Raw genomic sequence first — 18913 nt, 5'->3', positions numbered from 1 at the left:
AATATAAAAAGACATGAATGTGAGAGAGAGGTGTGGAAGAATGTAGAGAGCTGACAAAGGCGGAAACAATGAGTGTGGGGGTATGAGTGATCAGAAACTATCATATACAGGTATAAAATTGTTAAAGAACAAGTTTAAATAATGGCATGTATTTGGACAGATTGCTCTCAAGAGAAAACACTGGGAGTATGCTCCATCTTGTCTTACTGATGACAGGCTCATTGTGAGATTAAAAGTAAATGATTGTGGCGTCTCCAAGCGCGTTGTGCACGCTATAATCACGTGATCGCCTCATCCGGGTCATTTGAGTTCTCGCTCCGTCTCCCAACATGGCGGCCACAGCAAAAAAGAATAAGAAGGGGAAGACCATCTCCCTAACAGACTTTCTAGCTGAGGATGGGGGTACTGGTGGAGGAAGCACCTATGTCCCCAAACCAGTCAGCTGGGCTGATGAAACAGACGACCTGGACAGAGATGTGTCAACAACTTGGCATAGTAACGATGACGATGTGTATAGGGCACCTCCAATTGACCGTTACATCCTTCCCACTGCTCCACGGGCTGCTCGGGGACCCAATATCTACCGGAGCCGTCTTCCCAAATCACCACCCTACACTGCTTTCCTAGGAAACCTGCCCTATGATGTGACAGAAGACTCCATTAAAGAGTTCTTTAGAGGACTAAATATCAGCGCTGTACGCTTACCACGTGAACCCAGCAATCCAGACAGGTTAAAAGGCTTTGGCTATGCAGAATTTGAGGACCTTGATTCTCTGCTCAGTGCTCTGAGTCTCAATGAAGAGTCTCTAGGTAACCGGAGAATTCGAGTGGATGTTGCTGATCAAGCACAGAATAAAGACCGGGATGATCGCTCTTTTGGTCGAGACAGAAATCGGGATTCTGACAAAACAGACACGGACTGGAGAGTCCGTCCTGCCGCAGACAGCTTTGATGACTACCCACCTAGAAGGGGCTACCATAGCTTCGGAGGCAAGTATCGAGATCGTTACGATTCAGACCGGTATCGGGATGGATACCGGGATGGGTATCAGGACAGCCCACGTCGAGATATGGATCGCTATGGGGCCCGGGATCGCTATGAAGACCGAGGCAGAAGAGACTATGCCCGAGGCTATGACTCCAGGGTAGGCAGTGGCAGAAGAGCCTTTGGCAGTGGGTACCGTAGGGATGATGACTACAGAGGAGGTGGAGATCGCTATGAAGACCGATACAACAGAAGGGATGACCGGTCATGGAGCTCCAGGGATGATTACTTCCGGGACAATTATAGGCGTGATGGCAGAGGTCCCCCCCAAAGACCCAAACTGAATCTAAAGCCTCGGAGTACTCCTAAAGAAGATGATTCCTCTGCTAGCACCTCCCAGTCCAGCCGAGCAGCTTCTATATTTGGAGGGGCAAAACCTGTTGACACTGCTGCTAGAGAAAGAGAAGTAGAAGAGCGGCTGCAGAAGGAGCAGGAGAAGTTGCAGGGGCAGCTAGATGAGCCAAAACTAGACCGCCGGCTGCGGGAGAGACACCCAAGTTGGCGAAGTGAAGAAACTCAGGAAAGGGAACGGTCAAGGACAGGAAGTGAGTCATCGCAGACTGGGGCCTCAGCCACATCTGGTAGAAATACACGAAGGAGAGAGAGTGAGAAGGCTCTAGAAAATGAAACCCACAATAAAGAAGAAGACTGTCACTCTCCAACCTCCAAACCTCCTAAACCTGATCAGCCTCTAAAGGTAATGCCAGCCCCTCCACCAAAGGAGAATGCGTGGGTGAAGCAAAGCTCTAACCCTCCTGCTCGATCTCAGAGCTCAGACACAGAGCAGCAGTCCCCTACAAGTGGTGGAGGGAAAGTAGCTCCAGCTCATTCCTCTGAGGATGGACCATCAAGGAAAGATGAAAACAAAGTAGATGGGATGAGTGTCTTAAGAGGCCAAACTGGGAGCTCCACTCGCGGTCCTGGAGACGGAGGGAGCAGAGACCACTGGAAAGAGTTGGATAGGGAAGAAGGCAAAAACGATAAAGACTCGAGATCTGCACCTGAGCCAAAGAAACCTGAGGAGAGCCCGGCCTCTAAGTTCAGCTCTGCAAGCAAGTATGCTGCTCTCTCTGTGGATGGTGACAATGAGACCGAGGGAGACGAGCACACTGAGTAGACCTCCACACGCTGTGCTTTCCTCTAGTCTCCACCTAGGAACACTCAAGGGCAAATCAAACCTCTAACCAGACAAGAAAAAAATAAAACTCACCATCTCCTGGAAAAAATATAAATTATTGTGTGCATGTTTCAAATTTACAAAACCTGAACAACAAAAATTGGTATTTGATAGTTGAGCCATTTGGCGTGTCATCACGGTGTACTGCATTCGACTGAAAAATACAGCTAGTCAGTGAGATTCCATGGGTGTCTATGGCCAACCAATTTTTTACTCTTAAATGGAAGGAAGTATTTCCTCTCTCTTGACTTAGTTTAGTAAAAAAAAAAAAAACAAACAAACAAACAAAAAAAATAGTTGAGCATTAAAATCCACAATTTCCTAAATAGGTACATCTTAGGGATGCATTCCAATTTATTCAACTACTATTATATCTTTAACATTGTGTGTTCTGTTTAATTGGAATGCATTTTTTTTAATTTTTTTTATTTTTTAATTTTTTTTATTGGGAAAAGGAGAAAAAAAACAAGTTTCCACCTCCTCCCAGACTCCCATTTCCCTCCCCCTCCTCCCACCCTTCTCCCCCTCCTCCTACCCTTCTCCCCCTCCCCTCAATCCTCTCCCCCTCCCTCTCCAGTCCAAAGAGCAGTCAGGGTTCCCTGCCCTGTGGTAAGTACTAGGTCCTCCCCTCTCCGTCCATTCCTAGGAAGGTGAACATCCAAACTGGCTAGGCTCCCACAAAGCCAGCACATTACGTAGGTTCAAAACCCCGTGCCATTGTCCTTGGCTTCTCATCAGCCCTCATTGTTCGCCATGCTCAGAGAGTCCAGTTTTATCCCATGCTTTTTCAGTCACAGTCCAGCTGGCCTTGGTGAGCTCCCAATAGATCAGCTCCACTGTCTCAGTGGGTGGGTGCACCCCTCGTGGTCCCGACTTCTTTGCTCATGTTCTCTCTCCTTCTGCTCCTCATTGGGACCTTGGGAGCTCAGTCTAGTAGAGAAGGTGAACCAAAGGAAAAACATATAGTTGTCCTCTTGGCTATGGGAAGTAGACAAAATTGTCGGGGAGAAAATTGAGATCTTGGGGGAGGGGTGGGATGGAGGTAAGGGGAGATGGGGAGAGAAAAGGGAGAAGGGGAGAATGCGGGGAACTTGGGGAAAAAGGAGGATTGGGATAAAGGAAGGTTAGATAGGGGAGCACGGAAGCACAATTCTTAGTTAAGGGAGCCACCTTAGAGTTGGCAAGAGACTTGAACCTAGAGTGGCTCCCAGATGCCCAAGCCGAGGTCCCCTTGGGCAGCTGAGGATAGGGAACCTGAAATGACCCTATCCTATAGCAATACTGACGAATATCTTGCATATCATCATAGAACCTTCATCTGGTGATGGATGGAGATAGAGACGGAATGCACTTTTTTTTTAACTGCCTCACTATCCTTCCGCATCCCACCAAGAAATGCAATTCTCTTTGTGAATTTTGTTGGCCAGTTCTGCAATTGATCAATGAAATTTCAAATTAAAATTGTGTGATAGAAGAGAGAAGACATCAGGATGAGAACTTCATGTCTGAATTATTCCCAATTTTTAATCCAATGTAATGAATATTAGATGTCGTTAATTCAGGAACACATCACTTGGGGTCAGAAAGAAAGACTTCTTTCTCATTTGATGATGCATCATATTTTGAGGCATAACGGGCCTATTTAGAATACCAAGGTCACCACTGTTTCACAGATTTCTTTCATCAGTTAAAAACTTCTTTTTGTGACAAGACACATAATGTAGTATTGATTTTAAAATATGTGTTAAGTGACAGGAAATAAGGTTTCTCTGTTTAATAGGCTTGACTCTCCTATTGGTCAAGAAAGAGACTCATGGGTAGATTAACACTGCTATATGTTACAACTGGACACTACATAGTTTCAGGGATATCTTAGTTCTTCTTATATTACAGTATTAAAATATCATGGCCAAAGCAACTTATAAAAGTATTTGTTTAATTGGGTTTACACTTTTGATAGAATTCATGAGGTAGCATGGAACAAAGGCATGGTGGTATGAACAGCTTGGATCCCAATCTTGGTCTGTAAGCAGGAGACAGAATTTACACTGGGAATGGTGAGAAGTTTTTGAAGCCTCAATGTGTTTCCCATTTGACACATCTAACAAGGCCACACCTCCTAATCCTTCTCAAACAGTTGCATCAACTAAGGCCCAAATATTCAAACTTATTAGCCTATGAGGGCCCTTTTCATTCAAATCACCAAAACCGACAACCCAAATATGTGTTTTAATAGAAACAGAGAAATATTTATCATAAGTCTCTTACATTATTTGTGTTTTTTTAATCTAAAAAGTGTATGTTTAAATAACTCATTTTAAAGAAATATACATGTATAAATTACTTGCTATAAAATTTTAATGTGGGACATAAAAATAATCTATTTCCAAAAATACAGCATTAGTTTAATATTCTTTTTTGATGATTAATATTTTGGTTAGTTTTATTTTGAGGAAAATAAATATCTGTGTGGAGACAAATTATTTTATGAGTGTATATAAAACTCTTTGATATTACTAAACTAAGATTACCATCTACTTTAAAATTTTATTAAATTGACTGACTGTGTATGTGTGTTTATGTACATCCCATGGTGCATGTGTGGAGATCAAAAAAACTTGTAAGAGTTGCTACTCTCATTCCATTATCTAGGTTCCAGGTATGAAAGTCAGGTTGTCAGGTCTGGCTAACAAGAAATTTTACCCACTGCCCCATATTTCAGGCCCTACCCTGTACTAGCTAAATTGCTTTTGAAAAAGAGCATATGCAATGATGGATTTTATTATGGCATTTTCATGCACATATGCCATGATACCTTGTTGTTACTTATTCTTCTCTTCACATGCCTACCCTTGTGTCCCTTACCCTTTCGTCTTTCCAAAAAGTCCTGCCTTCTGTTTTAATATATTCCATTTCTCTCTTTTACTCCTCCCCAATTCTTAACATATTCTTTGCCTGTAGATGTGTGATTTATACTTTCATAATATGAATGCCCCCACTGGTATATAGATTTAAATTTGGATTGTGCATATGAGAGAAAATGTCAAATCTGCCTTTCCAAGTCTGGTTTGTTTCCCTTAACGTAGTGATCTCTGGTTGCATGTATTTCCTACCAATGGCATGATATAGTCTTTTTTTACTGTGATTAAACAAAAATCCATGTGTTATGTATCACTTTTATTTTTACGGTTTATTTATTGATTGATGTTCTGGCTATTTCAGTTTCTTAGCTATTGTTAACAGGATATCTATAAGTACAAGAGTTCTGTGGTATATTTACTTAGAATCATTCAGCTATATGCTGCCATATGGTAGTTTTAACTTTAGTTTTTGAAGGAACCTCTTTACGCTAACTGCCACAGTGGCTATACCAGTTTGTTCTCATAGCAGCCTGTAGAGGAATTCCTCTTTCCACTCATTCTTCTTTTTTATATTCATTCATTTATTTATTTATTAAAGATTTCTGCCTCCTCCCTGCCACCTCCTCCCATTTCCCTCCCCCTCCCCCAATCAACTCCCCTTCCCTCATCAGCCCAAAGAGCAATCAGGGTTCCCTGCCCTGTGGGAAGTCCAAGGACCACCCACCTCCATCCAGGTCTAGGAAGGTGAGCATCCAAACTGCCTAGGCTCCCACAAAGTCAGTACGTGCAGTAGGATCAAAAGCCAGTGCCATTGTTCTTGAGTTCTCAGTAGTCCTCATTTTCCACTCATTCTTGTCAGCATTTAGTATTATTTGTTTTCTTGTTTATAGCCCTAGAGATGGATGAGATAAAATCTAAAAGCAATTTCAATTTGAATTTTCTGTATGGCTAATGTGTTCAATAGTTAGCCTGAATATTAATTGGATGAATTGGGATACTTTTGTGACATTTATTTAAAATCTCCATATACTATACTTTGGACATATTCTTTCCTTCCCCCACATCCTTCATACATTCAAAACAAGCTAAAAAGAAAAAGAAACTCAAGGGGACCAAAAGAAAACAAAAGATACATAGTAGTAGCAACAACAAAACATACACTACATTTTGTGTTGGTCAACTGCTACTAGACCTGAAGCCTGCCCTGGCTGTGTGTGTGACATCCTATTGAAAAAAAAAACATTTTTTTTTTTTGGCTTTTTTGGTCTGGATGACTTTTTCCAATTTTATTTACCTGAAATTTCATAGTTTCATTTTTCTTAACAACTGATTAATATTCAGGTGTGTAAATGTACCACATTTTTTATTATCCATTCCTCAGCTGATGGACATTTAGGTAGTTGCCGGTCTCTGGCTATTATGAACAGAATAAGGAGCATGGTTGAGCTAATGTCTTGGTAGTAGGCTCTAGAGTCCTTGGGGCATATTCCCTAGACTGGTATAGACGGATCTTCAGGGAGATCAATTCTAATCTTCTTGATAAGTGACCGCACTGATTTCTATATTTTATACCCCCACCATCAAAGAATAAGTGTACTGCTTTCCTTATATCCTTGCCAGCTAGCATGTGCTGTCATTTGTTTAATTGATGTTGGCTGTTCTGATTGGGGCAGGAAGAAATCTCAACAAAGCTTTAATTTTCATTTCTCTGATGGCTAAAGATGTGATTTTATTTATTTGTTTGCTTCTTTTTTGTGTTTTTTTTTTTTTGAGACAGGGATTCACTGTGTAGCTCTGGCTGTCTTGAAAATTACGCTGTAGACCAGACCAGCCTCAAACTCACAGAGCTCCTCATGTCTCAGCTCCGAGTGCTGGAATTAAAGGGGTATGCCACCACTGCCTGGCAAAATGTAGCATTGTTTAAAGGGTATTTCTCAGCCATTTGTCTTCCATCTCTTGAAAACCCTCTGCTTAGTTCTATACATTTTGTCTAAAAAAAATTGGGGGAGTTCCTATATATTTCCCATCCCCAGGGCAATTCATGTATATTTCTCTTACGTTTCTCCCTGTTACTTAGCTTCTCTGAGGTCGTGGATTTTAGGCTCCTGTTGATATTTGCTTTGTTACTGAGTATGTGGTCAATTTTAGAGTAAGTTACTTGGAGTGCTGAAAAGAAGATATATTCTTTTGTGTGTGGGTAAATTGTTTTATACATGTCTGTTAAGTCCATTTGAGTCATGACATCTCTTAGTTCTCCTATTTCTCTTTAAGTTTCTGTCTCACAGCCCTGTCCATTGGTGAGAGTGGGGCTTTGAAGTCTCCCAATGTTAGTGTATGGAGTTTAATGTGTGATTTAAGCTTTAGTAATGTTGATTTACATATGTGGGTGCTTTTGTATTTGGTGTATAGATGTCTAGGATTGAGACTGAATCTTGAGGGATTTTTTTTTCCTGTGATAAGTATGTAGTGTCATTCTCCATCTCTTCTGATTGATTTTAGTTAGGCATCTATTTTGTTAGATATTAGGACAGCTACACCCACTGGTTTCTTAAGTTCATTTGACTGAAAAATCTTTTCTCAACCATTTACTCTGAAGTAACATCTGTCTTTGAAGCTGAGGTGTAATTTTCTATGCAATAAAAGAATGGATCCTGTTTTTGTATCCATACTATTAGCCTGAGTCTTTTTATAGGAGAATTGAGTTCATTGAGATTAAGAGATATTAATGACCAGTAATTGCTATTTCCTGTTAGTTTTTAATGGTAGTGATTGTGTGTTTCCCTTCTTTGGTATTTGCTGGTGTGAGGTTATCTGTTGCCTATGTTTTCATGGGTGTAGCTAACTCCCTTGGGTTTGGGTTTTCAATCTACTACTTTCTGTAAGGCTGAATTTGTGGATAGGTATTGTTTAAATCTGGTTTAGTCACTGAATATCTTGTTTTCTTCCTCTATGGTTATTATATTGCAAGGGGACTTGTTTTGGTCTAGTCTATATGGTGTTCTGTAAGCTCCTTGTACCTTCAAAGGCACATTATTCTTTAGGTTGGGAAAGTTTTCTTCTGTTTTGTTGAATATATTTTCTGTGTATTTGAACTGGAGTTATTCTCTTTCTTCTATCCCTATTATTCTTAGGTTTGGTTTTTTCATGGTGTCTCAGATTTCTTTGGGTGTTTTGTGTTAGGAATTTGTTGGATTTAACATTTTTCTTGACAGATTCATCGATTTCCTTTATCAATGCTTAAACTCCTGAGATTCTCTCTTCCATCTCTTGTATTGTTGGTTATGCTTGCATCTGTAGTTCCTGTTATTTTACCTAGTTTTTCATTTTCAGGATTCCATCAGTTTTTGTTGTCTTTATTGCCGCTATCTCAATTTTCATGTCTTGAACTTTTTGTCTTTTCCTCCGTTTCTTTAAAGGCACTTTTCATTTCCTCTTTAGGGGGTCTCTATCATCTTCATAAAGTTATATTTAAGATTGTTTTCTTCTGTTTCTTCTGGGATAGGATGTTCAAGTCTTCCTGTTGCAGGACCACTGGGTTCTGATGTTGCCATGCTGGTTTTTAGGTTGTTGAACGTATCTTGCCTTGGCACCTACCCATCTCTTCCTCCAGTTGGTGCAAGCATTGTCTTTGCCTCTTAATTCAACACTTGTAGTTGGTTTCTGTTTCTCATGAATCCTCTCTTTGGTTAATCACTGTAGTTGCTTGTCTGTGTTCCAGGGAGCCACTGTTATTCTGTTCTGTGTCACAGGGAGCTGCTGAGGTCTCTGGGAATAGGTGGGTTTGGGGTCAGAGTGGGACTTGTAGATTACAGGGTCCAGTGCTGGGGTGTTGGAGCAGTCTGCCTGCAGGAGCCAGATTGTTCACTTTTAAACAAAAATCTCAAAATTCTGTTCTCCACGTCAAATAAAGAGTGCATAAACTGGATTCCTCTCTACTGTGTCCTATCCAGCAGTGCAATGAGAACCTAATCTGCTGTGTTTAGGGCTTCTGAGAGCAATGCTCCTATCATGAGAGTAGGACTCCCAGTCTCTGCACCAGCTCCACATGGCTTATGTTTCTTAAGAGTAATTTTTATTTTATTTTTTGTACAACGTATTTTATCATATAATTCCCCTTCCCCAACTCCTTCTAGAACCTCTCCTCCTCTTTACCCACCCAACTTCATATTCTGTCTATCTCTGTCTCTGTCTTGCTCTCTGGATTGCCTTTTGCATGAGAATCCTGCATCCTCTACCACTTCCCAGGGAATGCTTGGCTAGAGTTGGTATGTCTTGTCTTCTTTTCAGAAAATTCCTGATCTTTTTCTTTGCTCTTTTTAGCTATTCTATCATTACCTTTGTGCATTTCTGACATTCTTCCTCTTTCTGTACTTTAAATAGTGTTTTCCTTTCCATTTTTTCAGTATATGTGTATATACATACATATACATACACACACACACACACACACACACACACACACACACACACACACACATATATATATATATATATATATATATATATATATATATATATATTCGACTGAGATTTCTGTCTTACCAGGTGCCACAAGTAGTTAATTTCCAAAGATTTACACAGAAGTCTACATTAATCATAAACTGATTGGCCTATTAGCTCAGGCTTCTTATTAACCCTTATAACTTATATTAGCCCATAATTCTTGTCTGTGTTAGCCACATGTCTTGGTACCATTTTCAGTGAGGCAGTCACATCTTGCTTGATGTGTGTCTGGCATTCTCTATGTCTGTTCCTCTTCCCATAATTCTAGTTGCCACACTTCTACTTCCTGCTTGATCACCATAGCCCTGTCTATATTTCCTGTCTGGCTACTAGTCAATCAACATTTTATTAAAAATAATGGAAGTGACAGGATAAAAGAACATTGTTCCACAGCATTGAGTGATGTTTCAACTAGGTTAAACATATCTATTTCTTCAAACAGCTGTCACTTACTAATGGTAAACCAAAATCTGTTACCTATTGTTACTACACTATGTCATGATACACCAAAGTATCTCATTTGTACCTAACTGTACATTGCCACCCATTGCTCAACTTTTCTCTTTATTTTTGTCTATTCTTTTTAAATGACCATAAAGAAGCACTTTATAGTCTGACATCTAACTTGGAAATCTAGTCCTACATATTATTATAGTTTACTATGTAGCCAAATGAAAACGTTATTATAAACAGCTAATTGCATGGATATATAATATATGCAGAAAGATTTCTTAATGCACTAATTACTATGAAACAACTGTTTAAAAGCACAAGTATGTTATAACCCCGTTCAAAAGGCTGCACACACTGATGGAAGGAAAAGTGGCCAAAATGTTACAGAAAGCAATTAGCAGCTGTCACTAGGTTACAGAATTAGAGGTAATTTAAATTTTTTAATTGATGCTTTTCTGAATTTTTTCCATAAATGATACCTTAAAAGAAAAATAATTAAATACAATATTAAGCTAAATTAACCTTTCTGAATATGGATGTTTTCAAACCTGAAATGTAGTTGATTTTTGTTTGCCATCCATCTGAAGTTAAAGTCTAAATGTAGCAATTAGGAACAAGAGCACCTTACATTTCTTTTCCTCAAAGAAAATGGAAATATGTTTAATCTGTGTGAGAATTTGATTGTAAATATGTATGTGCTTTCAATGCAAAATTGCAGATTATGGCTGAAGTTACTTTTTTGTCTTAACTGGAATCAGGTTATGATTTAGCCAGTAGCATTCTCTGAAAATCGATGCTTTTCTCAGTCAGATGAACTGCCTCCCAATAAAACAGACTTTGGCATATATCAAAACAAGCTGGCTACTGATGTATTTGTATGCTATTTGTAAGCATTGTTTTTTGTTTCTTATACTCACAATGACACATTACATATACTGCATTGTAGAGAAATTTTGGGGACTAAATCCAAAAGTTGCTTAACATAAAACATGATAGATATTATATTATTTTCAACATTTTTCAAGTTATGTTTCCATTAACTTTTCAGATTATTTTAATGTTCATTTGAAAAAAGAAACCTTGAGTTTCAGAGAATTAGAAATAAATTTAGAACCTTCAAATGTACTCATCAAATATGGTATTTTGCCAAGCAGAACAATCCTGGTGAAATTTCAGAACTCTAAAATTATAGTTTTGCCTGACACAGGAAAGTACTAGTAACTCAAGTAAATGGTGGTGGTGGGGGGTGATGTTAGATGTGAAATAGAAAACCAGTTTTAGAAGACACTATGTGGTAGCCTTTACCAGTCTTTGTTGAATCAGTGAAACCATAATAATAATTTTATATAGTATGCAAACATTATTAAATACAATTAAAAGTTAAATGGCAGGGTTGTTTGAAATGCCTTTGTAGAATCTTTCACAGTGATGCACTGGTCCTACTGATTGCTTGTTCTGGGCAGAGGCTTCTGTGAAATTTACACATTGAAATGAGCCACCAAATTATATATGTCATTGTATTTGGTATTGACCAGCTGCAAGAACAAAGTGATATCAATGAAATGTAAATCCTATAGTTTGTGCCACAGAAAAGGTGGCAAACAAAATCATTCCCTGGGCAAGTAGCCATCAATCTGTGAAAGAAGCTGAGGCTAACGACTCAACTAAATGATGTGAGCTAGTGGCAAATTCCTTCTGAAAAGTAATGCTAGAGATGAACAATTAGGACAGTGTTGGGAAACAGGATTTTTTTTAGAAATTGTGAGTATAAATGCATCTTAATTTTTACAAGACTGGCAAGTTAGTCACTGGTGCTTCGAAGGGAATTATGTACATATTTGTATTTACATGCTAGAGAAGAGTCCTCCACAACACTAGTATGTCCATACTCAAGCATTCATCCACTGGAGATATAGATGCACTCACTGAAAAGGAAAAATAGTAGCTCATCTGTTTGTGTTTTGAGACCATGAAGACCTATGTAGCTTAGGTTAGCCTGGAAGTCAGTGTGCACCCCAGGCTTGCCTCACATTCATGGAAATCCCCTTGCTATAACCATGGTATCTCAGGCTTGTACCAATATATCTGACTTTGGATTTTATTTTGTTTCTAGAGAATTTTTTTTTATCTAGTTACTTTGCAGTGAACTGATCACAGCAGATTTAGAATAATTTTCTGAAGCAAATCATTCTGACCTCATGTTAACTCTGTATAACATAAAATTTAAGTACTTACTTTTTTTTGGAAAAGTTGAATCATAATTTCTACCACCAGAGTGAATTTTATCATCCATTGTGGACAGTGTTATATGTAAGTAAAATGAGAGGGTAGTTGCTTTAGATGGCCTTGCCACTACTTCAAAGTACAATCAGACCTGGAATACATATGTTTGACTTATACTATATTTAGATTTGGCCGGGTAGATGGAAATTTTCTTTCTTCATCAGGCTTTTATGTAGCCCAGGCTGTCCTGGAATCACTAGCAAGCTGGAGATGACCTTGAATTTTGGACCCTCCTATCTTTAGTTCACAAATGCTGGGCTTGGAAGTGAGTACAACTGTGCCTAATTAGAACTTTTCTCAAAAGTGGAATCAGAAACGTCAACAAGCTACCTCTGGCTGCTTGTATGGGACATAGTTATTTTGTAACTAGAAAGCTTCTCAGATATTTATTATCTAGAATTTTGGGAATTAATTCCTAATCCATTCTCTTGTTATGTATAATCCTCTTTTTAATCCATGCTTTGAACTCTTTTTAAAAAGAAATCGCTGGAAATATTTTTTTTTCTCCTTCATATTCTGTATATCCTGGTTCTGCATTTAAAAGTTTGTGCTCTTATAGTACCTTATTTGTTGGATTTCACCTCACAGCCAATATAAAATAACACAGCCACAACTCCCTATACTATATATTACCATAATTTTTTTATATCACCCCAATTTTGCTCTACCTGTATAAACACAGTGACAGGTAGAGTATATATATATATAAACATCTGTTTCTCCATGATAACTCAACTGTTTATAAATGAACATATAGATATTGCTTCAAACCGATTAAGGCTGTGATTATTTCAACTGAGTGAACGTCAGTTTTGCTAGTGTCTTTCACATAATGAGCTCTTAATAAATCATAGAGGAATGACTGAGTCATACTATATACATGATTTATATTACTTCTAGTACATATATTTATACATATACCTTTATTAAATGTACTTGTAAGTATACACATATACTTATATACTGATATCATATAATTATATAATATACTTATATATTTTTATCATGACTTGTACTATTTGATACGACAGCCATTAAGCTTATGTGGCTGTTACCCCTTGAAATATTCCTTCTTAAGCATGTTGAGATTTTATGAAAGTATAAGATATAAATTTCACATATTTGGGATGAATTAGTAATAAATAGATATAAAAACTTAAAATATTCAAACTAAATGAAAACTATATTGTGAAGATAATTTTGTATATTTATTTGACCTTATTAATATAAGAATTTGATTGAATTTCAGTTACATAGATGACTCACACTTATGGTTTTATTGAACAGTGTGGTTTATAGATTCATACAGAAAAATCTGAAGGCTTTTCTATTAGCTGTGCTAATTCTCTTGGCTTTAGGGTCTGCTAACTTTGCCATGGTTAGTGATTCCAATCTATATTTTTAAAGGTTTTTGATAGTGTCTGTTAAGGTGAGCTTATAGGCTGGGATATTTCTCTAGAGAGATTATATTTACTCCTCTTAGTTTCACTAGGTTGTTTTGACTGCCAAAGCCCCAGTACAAATATTTATGCTCATTTATCATCTTGGTAGATTCTAGCCCATGTTTAGGGTAAGTAGATTCTATTTATGTAGGACTGAGCTTCTGGTATAGAATTTTTCTTTGATGATTTATTGTCATCTCCCTCAGCAAGTACAGGGGTGTTTTTATGTCCCATTCACTGAGATCACAGTCTTTCAAAGGTCTTAGCTTTATTCCCACATCTCAATCCCTATCTCCAGTCCATGAGTCAGGAAAGCTTTCCTCATCCATTCCTTTATGTGAATTAAAACCAAGACCCTGCTAATAACTTATTTAGGGTCACAACAAAGTCATCGCTCCTGGAATCTTGACACTTGGCAGTCTCTTCAGTGTAATTTCTTAGAGAGTTGACTGATTTTGAGGTAATATATGATTAAATAGCTTATGCTCATGCAACCTCACTTAGTTTTCTACAGAAAAAGTTTCCACACTGTAAAGTGAGCTATTCTGCTATAATCTGAAAGCTTTTTAAACCAATTTTCTGTTGTTAGATGGACATTGTTTCAAAATAATCAATATACAGATAGTGCTGCAATAAAAATCACTTTGTGAGCTTTCTTTAACACACATCCATATCTTACGAAAAGTTCCATTGTTTATCTGTTTAAATAAATTTCTGGAAATACAATTACAGGATCATGAAGTATAATCGAAAAATACTGTGTAATGGAAAAACAAATCAATAGATCAACTAAGTAGAATTCAGAGCTCTGAAACTGACCAACATTGGCAAATAAATCTTACTAGTATTTGTCATGGGTAAAGAAAGAATTTGGTGCAGGAAGTATGATATTTCTAATTGATAATGATAAACAATAGGATATCATAGAACCTAAATGAAACTCTACACTAAATATAAATTCATAATTAATTAGAAATCTGATATGAACTATAAAATTACAAAATTATTACAAGAAAACACAGGATAAAACCATTATGATCTGTGTTAGGGAGTTCTTTGAAACAAAAGAAATTAGTTTTGTCAAAAAATTGGGAGAAGGGAAAAGTGTCATCAAAATATACTGTAAAAAAACAAATATTTTTTCAATTAAAACATCATCCTGTATGTGTAATATTTGGCCATACTTTCATCTTGAAAACTGTTAGACTTTTCTAACCAAAAGAAGAATATGCCTATAAAGGTACAAAAAAATTATAGAACACTAAATAGACTGAAACAAGAAAAGTCCCCTCACCGTGTAATAATCAAAACACTAAACATATAGATTAAAGAAAGAATATTAAGAGATGCAAAGGAAAAAGGCCAAGTAACATATAAAGGAAGAAGTATCAAAATTACACCTGACTTCTCAATGGAAACATTAAAATACAGAAGATACTGGACAGATATGTTTCAGACAATAAGTGACCATAGATGCAAGCCCAAACTACTATACCCAGCAAATCTTTCATTCTCCATCGATGGAGAAAACAATATATTCTATGATAAAATCAGATTTAAAGAATACTTATTTACAAATTCATCCTTACAGAAAGTACTAGATTAAACTGCAACCTAAGGAAGTTAGCTGCACTCACAAAAACATAAGCAACAGATAACCTCACACCAGAAAACACCAAAGAATGGAAACATAAAAAAATTACCACCAAAAATTAACAGGAATTAACAAGCATCGCTGATTAATATCACTTAATATTAATGGACTCAATTCAACTCTAAAAAGACTCAGGCTGATAAAATAGATACAAAAACAGGATCCATACTTCTGCATACAAGAAACACACCTCAACCTCAAAGACTGACTTTACTTCAGAGTAAAGGTTTAGGAAAAGATTTTTCCAATCAAATGGACCTAAGAAACGAGCGGGTGTAACTATCCGAATAGCTAACAAAATTGATTTCAAACTAAAATCAATAAGAAAAGATGGAGAATGACACTTCATATTCATCACAGGAAAAATCCATCAAGATGAAGTCTCAATCCTGAACATCTATGCCCCAAATACAAAAAACATCCACATATGTAAAAGCAACATTACTAAAGCTTAAATTGTATATCAAACCCCACGCAATAGTAGTAGAAGAATTCAACACCCTACTCTCCTCAATGGACAGGTCAACCAGGCAGAAACTTAACAGAGAAATAAGAGAAATAATGTTGTTTGAAGGCTGCTTACTCAGTCTGGCCGCTCAGACCAAAAATAACCACACAGAATCTGTATCAATTAAATCACTGCTTGGCCTATTAGCTCTAAATTCTTATTAGCTAACTCTTACATATTAATTTAATCCATTTCTATTAATCTGTGTATCACCGCAAGGCTGTGGCTTACTAGGTAAAGTTCCAGTGTCTGTCTCTGGTGGGGTTACATGGCTTCTCCTGACTCTGCCTTCTTTTACCCAACATTCAGTTTAATTTTTCCCTTCCAGTTCTACTCTGCCCTATCAACAGGCCATGGCAGTTTCTTTATTAACCAATGGTATTCACGGTATTCACAGCACACAGAGGGGAATCTCACAACAAAATAACAGATGACATCACTCACATGTACTTAACAGACATCTAAAGAACATTTTATCCAAACAAAAAATAATATACCTTTTTCTCAGCACGTTTTAGAACCTTCTTTAAAATTGACCACAAACTCTGTAACAAAGCAAATATCAACAGATAAGAAAAAAATGGAATAACCTTCTGGATTTTATCAGACCACCACAGTTTAAACTTAGAATACAACAACACTAATTGCAGGAAGACTACAAACTCATGGAAATTGAACAGTGCTATTTGTACCACCCCTGGGTCAAGAAAGAAATTAAAGACTTTCTAGAATTCAATGAAAGTGAAGGTACAATGTACCCAAACCTATGGGACATTATGAAAAAAAATGCTAAGATAAAAGTTCACAGCACTAAGTACCTACAAAAAGAAAGTGCGGAAATCTCACACTATAGATTAGTAGCATACCTGAAAGCTCTAGAACAAAAAGAAGTAGACTCATCCAAAAAAAAAAAACTAGATGACAGGAAATAATCAAATTGAAGGCTGAAATAAATAAAATATAAACAAAGAAACAATGCAAGGAACCATTGAAACAAATAGCTGGTTCTTTGAGAAAACCAACAAGATTTAGACAAACCCTCATCCAAATTAACCAAAAGGCAGATAGAGAACATCCATATTAACAAAATCAGACATAAAATGGGGACATAACAACAGACACCTAGGATATCCAAAGAATCATTAGGTCATACTTCAAAAACCTGTACTCCACAAAATTGGGAAATATAAAAGAAATGGTCAATTTCCTGAGTAGGTACCGCATACCAAAATTAAATCAAGACAAGATGAACAACTTAAGCAGACCTAAAACCCCTAAGGAAATAGAAGCAGTCATCAAAAGTCTCCCAAACAAACAAAATAAAGCCCAGGGGGTGGGGGATGGTTTCAGTGCAGAATTCTACCAGAACTTCAAAGAAGAGCTAATACCTATAATCCTCAAAGTATTTTGCATAATATAAATAGAAAGAACATTGCCAAATTCTTTTTATGAGGCAACAGTAACCCTGATATCCAAACCACACAAAGACTCAACTAAGCAAAATAATTGCAGACCAATCTGCCTCATAAACATTGATACTGAAATACTCAGTAATGTACTAGCAAACGGAATCAAAAAAACACATAAATAATATCCACCATGATCAAGCTGATTTCATCTCAGATGATGCAGGGATGGTTCAATATATTAAAATCTGTCAATGTAATCCACCATATAAATAAACTGAAAAAAAATTATATTATCATTTCCTTAGATGATGAAAAAGCATTCAACAAAATACAACACACCTCCAAGATAAATGTCTTGGAGACATAAGGGATACAAGGAACATATTTAAACATAATAAAAGGAATATACAGCAAGTTGACCACCAACATCAAATTAAATGGAGAGAAAGACAAACTGATTTCATTAAAATTAGAAAGACTAGGTTGTCCACTCTCTCCATACCTATTCAATAAAGTACTTAAAGTTCTAGATAGAGCAGTAAAACAACAAAAGATCAAGGGGATATAAGTTGGAAAGATGTCAAATTTTCGCTGTTTTCAGATGATATGATAGTATGCATAAGTGACCCCAAAGATTCTACCAGGGAACTCCTATAGCTGATAAACACATTCAGTAATATGGCAGGATAACAGATCAACTAAAAAAAATATCAGTATCCCTCTTTTATAGGATAAAGGTGCTGAGAAAGAAATGAGAGATACATCACCATTAACAATAGCCACAAATAGCACAAAATATTTTGTGGTAACAATGACTAAAGAAATAAAATACCTGTACAACAAGAAATTTAAGCCTTTGAAAAAAGAAAATTGAAAAAGGTATCAGAAAATGCCAATATCTCCCATGATTTTGGATTGGTAGAATCCACATACTCAAAATGCAATGCTATCAAAATCAATGTACAGAATGCAATCCCCATCAAAATCCCAACACAATTCTCCACAGACCTCGAAAGAACAATACTGAACATCATGTGGAAAAGCACAAAACCCAGAAGAGCCCAAACAATCCTGTACAAAAAAGGAACTTCCAGAGGCATCACCATCCCTGTCATCAAGCTCTATTATAGAGTGATGATAATGAAAACAGACAGGTACCAATGGAATCAAATTGAACACCTGGATATTAGTCCCCACACCTATGAGCACATGATTTTTGACAAAGAACCTAAATACAACTTATTCAGTCTCTATTATATTCTTCACATGTATGTTGGGGCTGATTGTTTGGTATTGAATAAATAATTGGTGTATTCTTCCCTATGGAAGACTACTTCTCCCACTCCCAGCATTCTGTAGATGCTTGCAGTACTTTGAGTAGAGTTGAGGCCTCATGGTCTTTCTGCCCCTGTACATGTTTTTTTTTTCTGGAGACAGGGTCTCATATGTGCTAGACTAGCCTTAGACTCACTATGCAGTTGAGGTGCTTGAACGTTTAATCTTCCGGTTCTGCTTCCCAAGTCCTAGAACATAGACATATACCACTATACCAGGTTTCATGAATTGCTGAGGATCAAA

General features: G+C 37.1%; 1 protein-coding gene across 2 annotated transcripts; it reads left to right on the top strand.

Annotated features, from left to right (window-relative positions):
• Window positions 1-329: 329 nt before the first annotated feature.
• Window positions 330-2162, top strand: LOC121441349 (eukaryotic translation initiation factor 4B-like). 2 transcript variants are annotated; one of them, XM_041642481.1, is made up of 2 exons: window positions 330-695; window positions 804-2162. In XM_041642481.1, exons 1-2 carry the CDS (start codon window positions 330-332, stop codon window positions 2160-2162), a joined length of 1725 nt encoding a protein of 574 aa, XP_041498415.1. The 2 variants fall into 2 exon arrangements, with proteins under 2 accessions (XP_041498415.1, XP_041498414.1); XM_041642480.1 differs by having other exon boundaries at window positions 330-2162.
• Window positions 2163-18913: the final 16751 nt, after the last annotated feature.

The sequence above is a fragment of the Microtus oregoni genome, unplaced genomic scaffold (assembly GCF_018167655.1).
Source record: "Microtus oregoni isolate MIOR12 unplaced genomic scaffold, Mior012 000074F_ref0000038, whole genome shotgun sequence".
NCBI classification, from domain to species: Eukaryota; Metazoa; Chordata; class Mammalia; order Rodentia; family Cricetidae; genus Microtus; species Microtus oregoni.
The sequence above is the reverse complement of the archived record's forward strand: the minus strand, read 5'-3'. Positions and strand labels throughout refer to the sequence as shown.

Excerpts from the sequence above, each read along its gene's own strand:
- LOC121441349 (XM_041642480.1), top strand. The coding sequence starts at position 330 with ATGGCGGCCACAGCAAAAAAGAATAAGAAGGGGAAGACCATCTCCCTA.